General features: G+C 45.8%; 1 protein-coding gene across 1 annotated transcript in view; it reads left to right on the forward strand.

Moving 5' to 3' along the window:
* Positions 1-4,716: 4,716 nt before the first annotated feature.
* The window catches only part of LOC134862824 (gonadotropin-releasing hormone II receptor-like), a 15,006-nt gene continuing 4,722 nt past the window's right edge, over positions 4,717-15,000 (forward strand). The window contains exons 1-7 of the mRNA XM_063880917.1: positions 4,717-4,850; positions 7,159-7,287; positions 14,123-14,191; positions 14,279-14,319; positions 14,419-14,559; positions 14,627-14,655; positions 14,783-15,000. The exon at positions 14,783-15,000 is cut by the window's right edge and continues 20 nt beyond it. Of these exons, the coding sequence (XP_063736987.1) occupies positions 7,234-7,287; positions 14,123-14,191; positions 14,279-14,319; positions 14,419-14,559; positions 14,627-14,655; positions 14,783-15,000 (552 nt within the window). The 5' untranslated portion in view covers positions 4,717-4,850; positions 7,159-7,233. The remainder of the gene's footprint in view (positions 4,851-7,158; positions 7,288-14,122; positions 14,192-14,278; positions 14,320-14,418; positions 14,560-14,626; positions 14,656-14,782) is intronic.

Consider the following 15,000-nt stretch of genomic DNA (forward strand, 5'->3'; position numbering starts at 1 on the left):
TACCCCCTCTTAAACTCTCTGACTCTCTTACTCTCTGACTCCTTACTCTCTTACTCTCTTACTCTCTGACTCTGACTCTCTTACTCTCTGACTCTCTGACTCTCTTACGCTTTGACTCTCTTACTCTCTGACTCTCTTACTCTCTTACTCTCTGACTCTCTGACTCTCTTACTCTCTGACTCTTACTCTCTTACTCTCTTACTCTCTGACTCTGACTCTCTTACTCTCTGACTCTCTTACGCTTTGACTCTCTTACTCTCTGACTCTCTTACTCTCTGACTCTCTTACTCTCTGACTCTCTGACTCTCTTACGCTTTGACTCTTTTACTCTTGACTCTCTTACTCTCTGTATCTCTCACTCTCTCTCTCTCACTCTTTCTCTCTTTCTGTGTCTCTCTGTCTCAGTTACAGTTTATACTTTAATTAAACTGATATATTACATGTTGCTTGTTGAGTCATTTTATAATTTGGGGTACATTTCACGTTAACCAAACAGTGCAAAAACAATGTTCTTTCTCAATAGAACAATCCGTGGTTGAGTTAGTATATTCCTACAGTGTAACATATCCGCTAGTTGCAAAGCTTAAACATTATTATTTTATTTCTTTAAGGGAAAGGATGTTTTTACTACTCAGTTTGTCAGCTATGTTACGGACAAACTGATGTCATTACAATCATTTGATTAAGTCTTTGCACTTCAAGTAAAATGCCATTGTAAGGGCTCTCGAGTCTATTCTACCATACAATGATTTTTTAAAGTTTTTCAAATCATTTTAATAAAGTATTTTCTTGCATGTGATATGTTCAGAGCTGTCGTTAAGGATGGGGATATTTGTTATTATAAAACTACCACACAGGTCATGTTGATAGTTTTAAGAGATGTAAAACTCCAACCTGAATAGATGTACAGTATACATTAAAGGATATCAGAAGCACTATTTTAGATACTTTAAATTTGAAAAAATGAGGTCTAACAAGCAAAACAAAAAGAAAGATATTAGAGGAACAAGTTTTCACACAGTGCGATTCAAACATTCCCACTGATCAGTAACTGGTGAAAGGGTGGAACAAGTGCCTCTAATTCATACATTCAGAATTCATTTAGAATAACTCAATTCCTACAGAACAGTCTAAATAGTTTACATTTACATTGAGAAATTTGACAGTTATATCGAAAGTGACTTGTAAGTCAGACAAAGATCAAGCCCATAGTAGAGGAACACATAAAGAATAGTTATTAAAGTAGTGTTTTTGTAATGGGTTCAAACCAGCACAGGGGTCCAAGTGAAGCTTAGCCTAAAAACTAAATATTAAAGAATAGTACAGTAACATCAACATTCAACAGAACAATACCACTCAAATGCAACATTCAGTGGGACCTTTGAGAAACTAGACCAGATATCTTTCTCAATCTCCACGTGGCATGAGGTCACTGACTTAGGAGGAGGAATCACTCTCAAAATGTCCTCAAACAGGTAGATAAGCACATCATCTCTCAGTGGCCAGAAGAACCGGTTGACTCTGACACTTTGGATGCACTTTACCTGCACATGTGTCTCCATTTCTCCATCATATTTCAGGGCACACCACTGGCCAATCTAATCAGGAACCCCCCAGCATTTCATTCTCTTTGCTGCTGCTTTTAATTGCTTGAGGCAGCGAAGGGGTTGTTTGCTCTCTGTGTAATTTTGAGTTTTCTCTCTTGACCTTATTTCGTCCAGCGTTTTTCTGTCTGAAATAAACAAAATAAATGAACTTATAGATAATGTGCTGTGTATACAGTATATGAATGGAAACATTCTACTTGGTTACACAATTTGTTTTCCACTGTTTTCACCTTTCCTTGTGATCTGAGCCTTTGCTATGCCTCTCTGTGCTTCTCCAAATATGCTGCCCTTCTAGCAGGATCAGCATCCCGACGAGCCCTGTATCTCCGCTGTTTCTCAGCTGCTGACATCGATTTCAAATAATTGGATTTAAAAAAAATCTATTGATGAGGGAAAAAGGGAAGTGTGCCAATATGAATAATGTGTGTTGTGACACATGTAGACTGATAATGATAATGATGACTGATGACATCTACATGTCAAACTAGGTTACCCAGTAGACTACTGGGTAACCTAGTTGACAATTTCCCTATTTTTAGCCATCATTTCAATGGTAGGCCTTGCCTGGATGAACACATGTCATTTTCTTGAACAGGTTAACATCAAATTTGAACATATAATTCAATAAAAATCAATAAAAAATTGTAAACCATAACAATGTATGTAACATAGTTGATGGTCAATTAATATACTCATTGACAATGTGCTATTATACATAAGATATTGAAAAAAAATGAGAGGACACTCACCACAGTTTGTTTAAAATGTCCACCAAAGAGGAAAATGGCATCATGTGGTGCTGGTCACACGGGACAAACAGGGGGGAGTTCTGTTAGTAACATAGTTGACTGAACTTTGTGGACATTAATATATTAAGATATTTAAATTATTTAAAGGAGGAAATCAATTTAAAAATATTATTTTCTTTAGTATTTACACTTTTGAAATAAATGAATAATAGTTGTTGTTGACTTTAATGCTTTTTATTCATTATTTTGAAACCAAGACACTCTCAACTGAAAAACAGACATAGCAAGAACTTTCAATTTAAGAACATCATGGCACATTTCAAGCTAAAGGAAGCATAGGATGCACATAATGTTTGTGTGATATTATAACATGCTTTCCAATAATAGGTCAAATATGATATTTTCGAAGAAAATAGTTACAATAAATATAATTATCATCAATGGACATGGAATGTACCCCAAATTATAGAATGACTGTTATAAAAGACCATATGAGAGGGTAAACACAACATGAAACAACATAAAGTTACATACAAATATTATTACTGAAAGTAGTCTGCAACATTTGATTCATAATTTAAACATTTTGTAATACAAACTGAGGAAGCACTAATGTGTTCAGAAAGCTTCAGCTGGGCAGTTCATTATGAAATAAAACATCCTCATTTATCAGAAATCATCTAAATCAGGGGCGCCCAACCTTTTTTGAACCAAGATCTACTTTTAAAGTTGATAGTGTGTTGAGATCTACCAAGCCATATTGAAAGCCATAGCGTAGCCACAATGAATTGTGCAGCTATATAATAACACCATGTTCTGACACAGATCCAGTTTGAACAATAATACATGTATTGAAGTAAATGTACGTCGTAGGCCTGGGACTGGCCCGTAACAACTCAACAACATACAACCCAATTAATACAATGTCTAATTCAAGTTGGAAAAGTGGTTCTCTACCTTAGTGGGACTTCTGACACTGAGAGGAGGAAGCTAGTCTCTCATAGTCCGGACAGTAGGAGCTGAGTGCCAGCCGTAAGCAGGCCGCGAGGTGGTCATCAGTCCTGGTGGATCTGTGTTTTGACTTAATGATGTTCATATGTGAAAAGGCAGACTCACACAAATATGTTGATCCAAAAGGTGCAGTCAACTTCTTGGCAGTTGGTCTGAGGTTGGGGTACTTCTCTTTCTGCATTAGATTCCAGAATTGGACCTTTGTGTCAGGTCTCTTGATTTGAGCTCAATGTCATTATTTAGTGTGAGGATCTCATTCTCAATAGCACCGCTCTCCAGGTTGAAGAGTGATGCCCCTTTGGACGTTATACAATCCACATCTAGATTCTCCCCAAATGGAAAACTAAGAAAACTGACAACAGGCTCAATGGATGCAAAGTCAGTAAAGCTCCTGTCAAATTCTGACGAGAGGCTTTGCACTTGATCATCATAACGTGCACTCTCGAGCTCCGCACAGTCTTTGCCCTGACGCTTACGTTCTGTGTCCATGTGTGGAGAGTTCTGCAGATCTCACTGTTGCAGCCTGCTTGATAGCAGCAGCAGCAACTTGCTGTTAAAGGAGTTCAGGGAGCTGATCATGTTGATGATGTGTTTGTTCTTACCCTGCAGCTCTAGATTCAAGTGATTGAGCTTGTCAGTCAGATCAGTAAGAAAGGCTGAATCCAAGAGCCACTGACTGTCTTCTAGCTGTGCACACTCAGCATGGTTTGAATGTTTCAGAAGTCTTTAATTTCAGCTGTGCAGCAGAACCAGAACCACAGTCAGAACCTATACCTTGACCTGGACCTGTAACTGGACCAGAACCACATACATAACCAGAAACCAGACAGAGTTGTCACGTTTTCATCTAATTGTCTATTAAACCAGAACAGAACCAGTAGAAGAGTTTAAACTGTTGTTGGTGTGTGTGTGTGTCTGTTTGTGTGTGTGTGTGTGTGTGTGTGTGTGTGTGTGTGTGTGTGTGTGTGTGTGTGTGTGTGTGTGTGTGTGTGTGTGTGTGTAGAACTGGTCTCAGGCGGCTCAGGGTTTTCTGTGCGCTGCAGAGAGTTTCAGAGTGGTGGCCATGGTGGATTCTGCAGCAGCTGCACTCCAAGAGGCAGGAAGTCACATGATCCAATCACATCAATTCATCCGTGATGACATCATCAGCGTGTTGAAGAAGTGTCTGAGTCTGGCAGACAGCATCAGTGAACCGAGGATTTTGGGTAATCATTCAGTCATCCTTAACAAACACCTAGACTACACAATAACACCAGACTGTCTGTCTGTTGTCCATGTGAGCTGTACCTGTCTGTGGGCGTGTCTTACTGCCGGCTCAGGTGTTTCCAGGAGGGTGTGCAGTGTTTCCAGCAGGCCCTGGGCCCAGCTGCTCAGCAGCCCCCCTTGCTGGCCAAAGTGCTGCACAACCTGGGGGCCGCGCTGAACTCTGAGGGCCGCTACAGACCTGCTGTGGGCTACCACCGGCTGGCTGCTGGGCTCTACGGTCAGTCACCTGTCAGTCTCCAGTCAGCCACCTGTCAGTCTTCTGTCAGTCTCCAGTCAGTCTCCAGTCAGTCTTCTGTCAGTCTCCAGTCAGTCTCCAGTCAGTTTCCTGTCAGCCACCTGTCAGTTTCCAGTCAAAGACCTCTCAGCCACCTGTCAGCCACGTGTTAGCCACCCTGTCAGTCACCTGTCAGCCACCTGTCAGCCACCTTTCAGTCTCCAGTCAGTCTCCTGTCAGCCACCTGTCAGCTACGTGTCAGCCACCCTGTCAGTCTCCTGTCAGTCACCTGTCAGTCACCTGTCAGCCACCTGTCTGCCACCTTTCAGTCTCCAGTCAGTCTCCTGTCAGCCACCTGTCAGCCACGTGTCAGCCACCCTGTCAGTCACCTGTAAGTCACGTGTCAGCCACGTGTCAGCCACCCTGTCAGTCACCTGTCAGCCACCTTTCAGCCACCTTTCAGTCTCCAGTCAGTCTCCTGTCAGCCACCTGTCAGCCACGTGTCAGCCACGTGTCAGCCACCCTGTCAGTCTCCTGTCAGTCTCCTGTCAGTCACCTGTCAGCCACCTGTCAGTTTCCAGTCAAAGACCTCTCAGCCACCTGTCAGCCACCTGTCAGCCACGTGTTAGCCACCCTGTCAGTCACCTGTCAGCCACCTGTCAGCCACCTGTCAGCCACCTTTCAGTCTCCAGTCAGTCTCCTGTCAGCCACCTGTCAGCCACGTGTCAGCCACCCTGTCAGTCTCCTGTCAGTCACCTGTCAGTCACCTGTCAGCCACGTGTCAGCCACCCTGTCAGTCACCTGTAAGTCACGTGTCAGCCACGTGTCAGCCACCCTGTCAGTCACCTGTCAGCCACCTTTCAGCCACCTTTCAGTCTCCAGTCAGTCTCCTGTCAGCCACCTGTCAGCCACGTGTCAGCCACGTGTCAGTCACCTGTAAGTCACGTGTCAGCCACGTGTCAGCCACCCTGTCAGTCACCTGTCAGCCACCTTTCAGCCACCTTTCAGTCTCCAGTCAGTCTCCTGTCAGCCACCCTGTCAGTCACCTGTCAGCCACCTGTCAGTCACCTGTCAGCCACCTTTCAGTCTCCAGTCAGTCTCCTGTCAGCCACCTGTCAGCCACGTGTCAGCCACCCTGTCAGTCTCCTGTCAGTCACCTGTCAGTCACCTGTCAGCCACCTGTCAGCCACCTTTCAGTCTCCAGTCAGTCTCCTGTCAGCCACCTGTCAGCCACGTGTCAGCCACCCTGTCAGTCACCTGTCAGTCACCTGTCAGCCACCTGTCAGCCACCCTGTCAGTCTCCAGTCAGTCTCCAGTCAGTTTCCTGTCAGCCACCTGTCAGTTTCCAGTCAAAGACCTCTCAGCCACCTGTCAGCCACGTGTTAGCCACCCTGTCAGTCACCTGTCAGCCACCTGTCAGCCACCTGTCAGCCACCTTTCAGTCTCCAGTCAGTCTCCTGTCAGCCACCTGTCAGCCACGTGTCAGCCACCCTGTCAGTCTCCTGTCAGTCACCTGTCAGTCACCTGTCAGCCACCTGTCAGCCACCTTTCAGTCTCCAGTCAGTCTCCTGTCAGCCATCTGTCAGCCACCTGTCAGCCACATGTCAGCCACCCTGTCAGTCACCTGTCAGCCACCTGTCAGCCACCTTTCAGTCTCCAGTCAGTCTCCTGTCAGCCACCTGTAAGTCACGTGTCAGCCACGTGTCAGCCACCCTGTCAGTCACCTGTCAGCCACCTTTCAGCCACCTTTCAGTCTCCAGTCAGTCTCCTGTCAGCCACGTGTCAGCCACCCTGTCAGTCACCTGTCAGCCACCTGTCAGCCACCTGTCAGCCACCTTTCAGTCTCCAGTCAGTGTCCTGTCAGCCACCTGTCAGCCACGTGTCAGCCACCCTGTCAGTCACCTGTCAGCCACCTGTCAGCCACCTGTCAGCCACCTTTCAGTCTCCAGTCAGTCTCCTGTCAGCCACCTGTCAGCCACGTGTCAGCCACCCTGTCAGTCTCCTGTCAGTCACCTGTCAACCACCTGTCAGCCACCTTTCAGTCTCCAGTCAGTCTCCTGTCAGCCACCTGTCAGCCACGTGTCAGCCACCCTGTCAGCCACCTGTCAGCCACGTGTCAGCCACCCTGTCAGTCTCCTGTCAGCCACCTGTCAGCCACCTTTCAGTCTCCTGTCAAATAAAATCACTCTTATCACCTGTATATCAATCAGTGTGTGTGTGTGTGTGTGTGTGTGTGTGTGTGTGTGTGTGTGTGTGTGTGTGACTGTGTGTGTGTGTGTGTGACTGTGTGTGTGTGTGTGGGTGCGTGCAGGCTCTCTGGGTTTCCGTGGCGACCAGGCTCGGTGTTTCAGTAACCTGGCGTTGGCCTGCAGTGAGCTGGGTGACGATGAGGAGGCAACAGAGAACTTCCTGCACGCTCTGCAGGGCTTCAGAGACACCGGTAACACCAGTAACACTACAACACCATTAACACCAGTAACACCAGACACACCACTAACACCAGTAACACCACTTACACCAGTCACACCACTAACACTGGTAACACCAGTAACACAAGTCACACCAGTAAGACCGGTAACACCAGTCCCCTTGTTAGCTGTATCAGTATATTATTAGACTGAGTTTGGATTCATCGTCCTGTCTTTTCCTTCCTGTCTGTACATGTCTGTCTCAGCTGTCTGTCTCACCTGTCTGTCTCACCTGTCTGTACCTGTCTGTACCTTTCTGTCTGTACCTATCTGTACATGTCTGTCTCACCTGTCTGTACCTGTTTGTACTTTTCTGTCTTTCCTGTCTGTACCTGTCTGTCTCACCTGTCTGTACCTTTCTGTCTTACCTATCTGTACATGTCTGTCTCACCTGTCTGTACCTGTTTGTACTTTTCTGTCTTTCCTGTCTGTACCTGTCTGTCTCACCTGTATGTACCTTTCTGTCTTACCTGTCTGTTCATGTCTGTCTCACCTGTCATTAACTGTCTGTCTCACCTGTCTGTACTGTCTGTCTCACCTGTCTGTACCTGTCTGTCTCACCTGTCTGTACCTTTCTGTCTTTCCTGTCTGTACCTGTCTGTCTCACCTGTCTGTACCTTTCTGTCTTACCTATCTGTACATGTCTGTCTCACCTGTCTGTACCTGTTTGTACTTTTCTGTCTTTCCTGTCTGTACCTGTCTGTCTCACCTGTATGTACCTTTCTGTCTTACCTGTCTGTTCATGTCTGTCTCACCTGTCATTAACTGTCTGTCTCACCTGTCTGTACTGTCTGTCTCACCTGTCTGTACCTGTCTGTCTCACCTGTCTGTACCTTTCTGTCTTTCCTGTCTGTACCTGTCTGTCTCACCTGTCTGTACCTTTCTGTCTTACCTATCTGTACATGTCTGTCTCACCTGTCTGTACCTGTTTGTACTTTTCTGTCTTTCCTGTCTGTACCTGTCTGTCTCACCTGTATGTACCTTTCTGTCTTACCTGTCTGTTCATGTCTGTCTCACCTGTCATTAACTGTCTGTCTCACCTGTCTGTACTGTCTGTCTCACCTGTCTGTACCTGTCTGTCTCACCTGTCTGTACCTTTCTGTCTTTCCTGTCTGTACCTGTCTGTCTCACCTGTCTGTACCTTTCTGTCTTACCTATCTGTACATGTCTGTCTCACCTGTCTGTACCTGTTTGTACTTTTCTGTCTTTCCCGTCTGTACCTGTCTGTCTCACCTGTCTGTACATGTCCGTCTCAGCTGTCTGTACCTGTTTGTACCTTTTTGTCTTTCCTGTCTGTACCTGTCTGTCTCACCTGTCTGTACCTGTCTGTCTCACCTGTCTGTACCTGTCTTTTCCTTTCTGTCTGTACCTTTCTGTACATGTCTGTCTCACCTGTATGTACCTTTCTGTCTTACCTGTCTGTACATGTCTGTCTCACCTGTCAGTAACTGTCTGTCTCACCTGTCTGTACCTGTTTGTACTTTTCTGTCTTTCCCGTCTGTACCTGTCTGTCTCACCTGTCTGTACATGTCCGTCTCAGCTGTCTGTACCTGTTTGTACCTTTTTGTCTTTCCTGTCTGTACCTGTCTGTCTCACCTGTCTGTACCTGTCTGTCTCACCTGTCTGTACCTGTCTTTTCCTTTCTGTCTGTACCTTTCTGTACATGTCTGTCTCACCTGTATGTACCTTTCTGTCTTACCTGTCTGTTCATGTCTGTCTCACCTGTCAGTAACTGTCTGTCTCACCTGTCTGTACATGTCTGTCTCACCTGTCTGTACCTGTCTGTCTCATCTGTCTGTACCTGTCTTTTCCTTTCTGTCTGTACCTGTCTGTACATGTCTGTCTCACCTGTCTGTACCTTTCTGTCTTACCTGTCTGTACATGTCTGTCTCACCTGTCAGTAACTGTCTGTCTCACCTGTCTGTACCTGTTTGTACTTTTCTGTCTTTCCTGTCTGTACCTGTCTGTCTCACCTGTCTGTACATGTCCGTCTCACCTTTCTGTCTCAGCGTTCTGTACCTGTTTGTACCTTTCTGTCTTTCCTGTCTGTACCTGTCTGTCTCACCTGTCTGTACCTGTCTGTCTCACCTGACTGTACCTGTCTTTTCCTTTCTGTCGGTACCTTTCTGTACATGTCTGTCTCACCTGTGTGTACCTTTCTGTCTTACCTGTCTGTTCATGTGTGTCTCACCTGTCTGTACTGTCTGTCTCACCTGTCTGTCCCTGTCTGTCTCACCTGTCTGTACCTGTCTTTTCCTTTCTGTCTGTACCTATCTGTACATGTCTGTCTCACCTGTCTGTACCTGTTTGTACTTTTCTGTCTTTCCTGTCCGTACCTGTCTGTCTCACCTGTCTGTACATGTCCGTCTCACCTGTCTGTCTCAGCTGTCTGTACCTGTTTGTACCTTTCTGTCTTTCCTGTCTGTACCTGTCTGTCTCACCTGTCTGTACCTGTCTTTTCCTTTCTGTCTGTACCTGTCTGTCTCACCTGTCTGTACCTGTCTTTTCCTTTCTGTCTGTACCTTTCTGTACATGTCTGTCTCACCTGTCAGTAACTGTCTGTCTCACCTGTCTGTACTGTCTGTCTCACCTGTCTGTACCTGTCTGTCTCACCTGTCTGTACCTGTCTTTTCCTTTCTGTCTGTACATGTCTGTCTCACCTGTCTGTACCTTTCTGTCTTACCTGTCTGTACATGTCTGTCTCACCTGTCAGTAACTGTCTGTCTCACCTGTCTGTACCTGTCTGTCTCACCTGTCTGTACCTGTCTTTTCCTTTCTGTCTGTACCTGTCTGTACATGTCTGTCTCACCTGTCTGTACCTTTCTGTCTTACCTGTCTGTCTCACCTGTCAGTAACTGTCTGTCTCACCTGTCTGTACCTGTCTGTACCTGTCTGTCTCACCTGTCTGTCTCACCTGTCTGTACCTTTCTGTCTTACCTGTCTGTACATGTCAGTCTCACCTGTCAGTAACTGTCTGTCTCACCTGTCTGTACCTGTCTTTTCCTTTCTGTCTGTACCTGTCTGTACATATCTGTCTCATCTGTCTGTACCTTTCTGTCTTACCTATCTGTACATGTCTGTCTCACCTGTCTGTACCTGTTTGTACTTTTCTGTCTTTCCTGTCCGTACCTGTCTGTCTCACCTGTCTGTACATGTCCGTCTCACCTGTCTGTCTCAGCTGTCTGTACCTGTTTGTACCTTTCTGTCTTTCCTGTCTGTACCTGTCTGTCTCACCTGTCTGTACCTGTCTTTTCCTTTCTGTCTGTACCTGTCTGTCTCACCTGTCTGTACCTGTCTTTTCCTTTCTGTCTGTACCTTTCTGTACATGTCTGTCTCACCTGTCAGTAACTGTCTGTCTCACCTGTCTGTACTGTCTGTCTCACCTGTCTGTACCTGTCTGTCTCACCTGTCTGTACCTGTCTTTTCCTTTCTGTCTGTACATGTCTGTCTCACCTGTCTGTACCTTTCTGTCTTACCTGTCTGTACATGTCTGTCTCACCTGTCAGTAACTGTCTGTCTCACCTGTCAGTAACTGTCTGTCTCACCTGTCTGTACCTGTCTGTCTCACCTGTCTGTACCTGTCTTTTCCTTTCTGTCTGTACCTGTCTGTACATGTCTATCTCACCTGTCTGTACCTTTCTGTCTTACCTGTCTGTACATGTCTGTCTCACCTGTCAGTAACTGTCTGTCTCACCTGTCTGTACCTGTCTGTACCTGTCTGTCTCACCTGTCTGTCTCACCTGTCTGTACCTTTCTGTCTTACCTGTCTGCACATGTCTGTCTGCAGAGGATCACCTGTCTCAGGTTAAGGTGTGTGAGTCATTGGCAGGGTGTTACCTGAAGCACAGTAAGCAGCAGAAAGCTGTCCAGCACTACAAACAGGCTCTGACTGCCCTGTCTCACTGCCAGGTAACATGCCATGACATTATGAGACCTAAAGCCTGAGATGACTCAGTGTTATGAGACCTAAAGCCTGATACATGACTCAGTGTTATGAGACCTAAAGCCTGTTATGAGACCTAAAGCCTGATACATGACTCAGTGTTATGAGACCTAAAGCCTGTTATGAGACCTAAAGCCTGATACATGACTCAGTGTTATGAGACCTAAAGCCTGTTATGAGACCTAAAGCCTGATACATGACTCAGTGTTATGAGACCTAAAGCCTGATACATGACTCAGTGTTATGAGACCTAAAGCCTGTTATGAGACCTAAAGCCTGATACATGACTCAGTGTTATGAGACCTAAAGCCTGTTATGAGACCTAAAGCCTGATACATGACTCAGTGTTATGAGTCCTAAAGCCTGATACATGACTCAGTGTTATGAGACCTAAAGCTTGATACATGACTCAGTGTTATGAGACCTAAAGCCTGATACATGACTCAGCGTTATGAGACCTAAAGCCTGATACATGACTCAGTGTTATGAGTCCTAAAGCCTGATACATGACTCAGTGTTATGAGACCTAAAGCCTGATACATGACTCAGTGTTATGAGACCTAAAGCCTGATACATGACTCAGTGTTATGAGACCTAAAGCCTGTTATGAGACCTAAAGCCTGATACATGACTCAGTGTTATGAGACCTAAAGCCTGATACATGACTCAATGTTATGAGACCTAAAGCCTGTTATGAGACCTAAAGCCTGATACATGACTCAGCGTTATGAGACCTAAAGCCTGATACATGACTCAGTGTTATGAGACCTAAAGCCTGTTATGAGACCTAAAGCCTGATACATGACTCAGCGTTATGAGACCTAAAGCCTGATACATGACTCAGTGTTATGAGTCCTAAAGCCTGATACATGACTCAGTGTTATGAGACCTAAAGCTTGATACATGACTCAGTGTTATGAGACCTAAAGCCTGTTATGAGACCTAAAGCCTGATACATGACTCAGTGTTATGAGACCTAAAGCCTGATACATGACCTCAGCGTTATGAGACCTAAAGCCTGATACATGACTCAGTGTTATGAGACCTAAAGCTTGATACATGACTCAGTGTTATGAGACCTAAAGCCTGTTATGAGACCTAAAGCCTGATACATGACTCAGTGTATGAGACCTAAAGCCTGATACATGACTCAGCGTTATGAGACCTAAAGCCTGATACATGACTCAGTGTTATGAGACCTAAAGCCTGATACATGACTCAGTGTTATGAGACCTAAAGCCTGATACATGACTCAGTGTTATGAGACCTAAAGCCTGTTATGAGACCTAAAGCCTGATACATGACTCAGCGTTATGAGACCTAAAGCCTGATACATGACTCAGTGTTATGAGTCCTAAAGCCTGATACATGACTCAGCGTTATGAGACCTAAAGCCTGATACATGACTCAGTGTTATGAGTCCTAAAGCTGATACATGACTCAGTGTTATGAGACCTAAAGCTTGATACATGACTCAGTGTTATGAGACCTAAAGCCTGATACATGACTCAGTGTTATGAGTCCTAAAGCCTGATACATGACTCAGTGTTATGAGACCTAAAGCCTGATACATGACTCAGTGTTATGAGACCTAAAGCCTGAGATGAGTCAGCGTTATGAGACCTAAAGCCTGATACATGACTCAGTGTTATGAGACCTAAAGCCTGAGATGAGTCAGCGTTATGAGACCTAAAGCCTGATACATGACTCAGTGTTATGAGACCTAAAGCCTGAGATGAGTCAGTGTTATGAGTCCTAAAGCCTGATACATGACTCAGTGTTATGAGACCTAAAGCCTGATACATGACTCAGTGTTATGAGACCTAAAGCCTGATACATGACTCAGCGTTATGAGACCTAAAGCCTGTTATGAGTCAGTGTTATGAGACCTAAAGCCTGATACATGACTCAGCGTTATGAGACCTAAAGCCTGAGATGAGTCAGTGTTATGAGACCTAAAGCCTGATACATGACTCAGTGTTATGAGACCTAAAGCCTGAGATGACTCAGTGTTATGAGACCTAAAGCCTGAGATGAGTCAGCATTATGAGACCTAAACCCTGAGATGAGTCAGCATTATGAGTCCTAAACCCTCAGATGACTCAGCGTTATGAGACCTAAGCCCTGAGATGAGTCAGCATTATGAGACCTAAACCCTGAGATGAGTCAGCATTATGAGACCTAAACCCTGAAATGAGTCAGCGTTATGAGTCCTAAACCCTGAAATGACTCAGCGTTATGAGTCCTAAACCCTGAGATGACTCAGCGTTATGAGTCCTAAACCCTGAGATGAGTCAGCGTTATGAGACCTAAACCCTGAGATGAGTCAGCATTATGAGACCTAAACCCTGAGATGACTCAGCGTTATGAGACCTAAGCCCTGAGATGAGTCAGCATTATGAGACCTAAACCCTGAGATGAGTCAGCATTATGAGACCTAAACCCTGAAATGAGTCAGCGTTATGAGTCCTAAACCCTGAGATGACTCAGCGTTATGAGTCCTAAACCCTGAGATGAGTCAGCGTTATGAGTCCTAAACCCTGAGATGAGTCAGCGTTATGAGTCCTAAACCCTGAGATGACTCAGCGTTATGAGTCCTAAACCCTGAGATGAGTCAGCGTTATGAGTCCTAAACCCTGAGATGACTCAGCGTTATGAGTCCTAAACCCTGAGATGACTCAGCGTTATGAGTCCTAAACCCTGAGATGAGTCAGCATTATGGGTGAGACCTAAACCCTGAGATGACTCAGCGTTATGAGTCCTAAACCCTGAGATGACTCAGCGTTATGAGTCCTAAACCCTGACATGACTCAGCGTTATGACTCCTGAAGTCAGCCATGTGTCACAGTCTGTCTGGCTCTCAGGATGGTTCTGGTTCTGTGAGGGACCGGCTGGTGGGGCGTCTGACTGCAGCGCTACAACAGAGTGTGAAGGTGAGTCCCCTCTGGAGATGAAGTGAAGTCCTTCAGAAACCAGGACTGCTGAGGCTCTCATTATTAATCTGCACTCCTTTCCCTCAGAGGCCACGCCCACTCAGGACACCTGTCAGACAGCCGCTCAGGTAACAGCCAATCAGCTCTCAGCGATCCAGATACCTTCCGACATTAATCACTGATCTGATTGGTGGTTAGTCCTGTCCTTATGAGTGTGCTCCTCACAGGAGTCCAGGCCGACTGTCCAATCAGCAGCCAGAACACCTACAGGCCACAGGTAGACAGGAAGCTGCAGAGCATTGTGGGTCAGCAGGGGACGGAGCCACTGAGGGACCTGAATACATGAGCATGGAACCTGGACGACACAGGTAACACACATTAGGAACACACAACTGCTGCTCACACTGTCAGCTTTAACATGTGTCTCTGTTCCAGTTCAGACCAGGAGGAGCATCTGCAGCACAGTGAGTCCCCATCACACACACACACACACACACACACACACACACACACACACACACACACACACACACACACACACACACACACACACACAAAGCTCCGCCTCCCTGCTGCAGTCTGAAGGTTCAGTCTTCAGGACCTGCTGCTGCAACAGGAAGCTGATCCTGATTCTGTGGTTGGACGTGGTTCTGTGGTTGGACCGGGTTCTGTTAGTTGGACCTGGTTCAGTTTGTTGGACATGGTTCTGTGGTTGGACCGGGTTCTGTTTGTTGGACCTGGTTCTGTTGTTGGGTTCTTCTGGACTGTATAGATCTGCCTCCCCAGAACATGAGCAGAGCAGAGGATCC

This window comes from Eleginops maclovinus, chromosome 4 (genome assembly GCF_036324505.1).
Source record: "Eleginops maclovinus isolate JMC-PN-2008 ecotype Puerto Natales chromosome 4, JC_Emac_rtc_rv5, whole genome shotgun sequence".
NCBI lineage: Eukaryota > Metazoa > Chordata > Actinopteri > Perciformes > Eleginopidae > Eleginops > Eleginops maclovinus.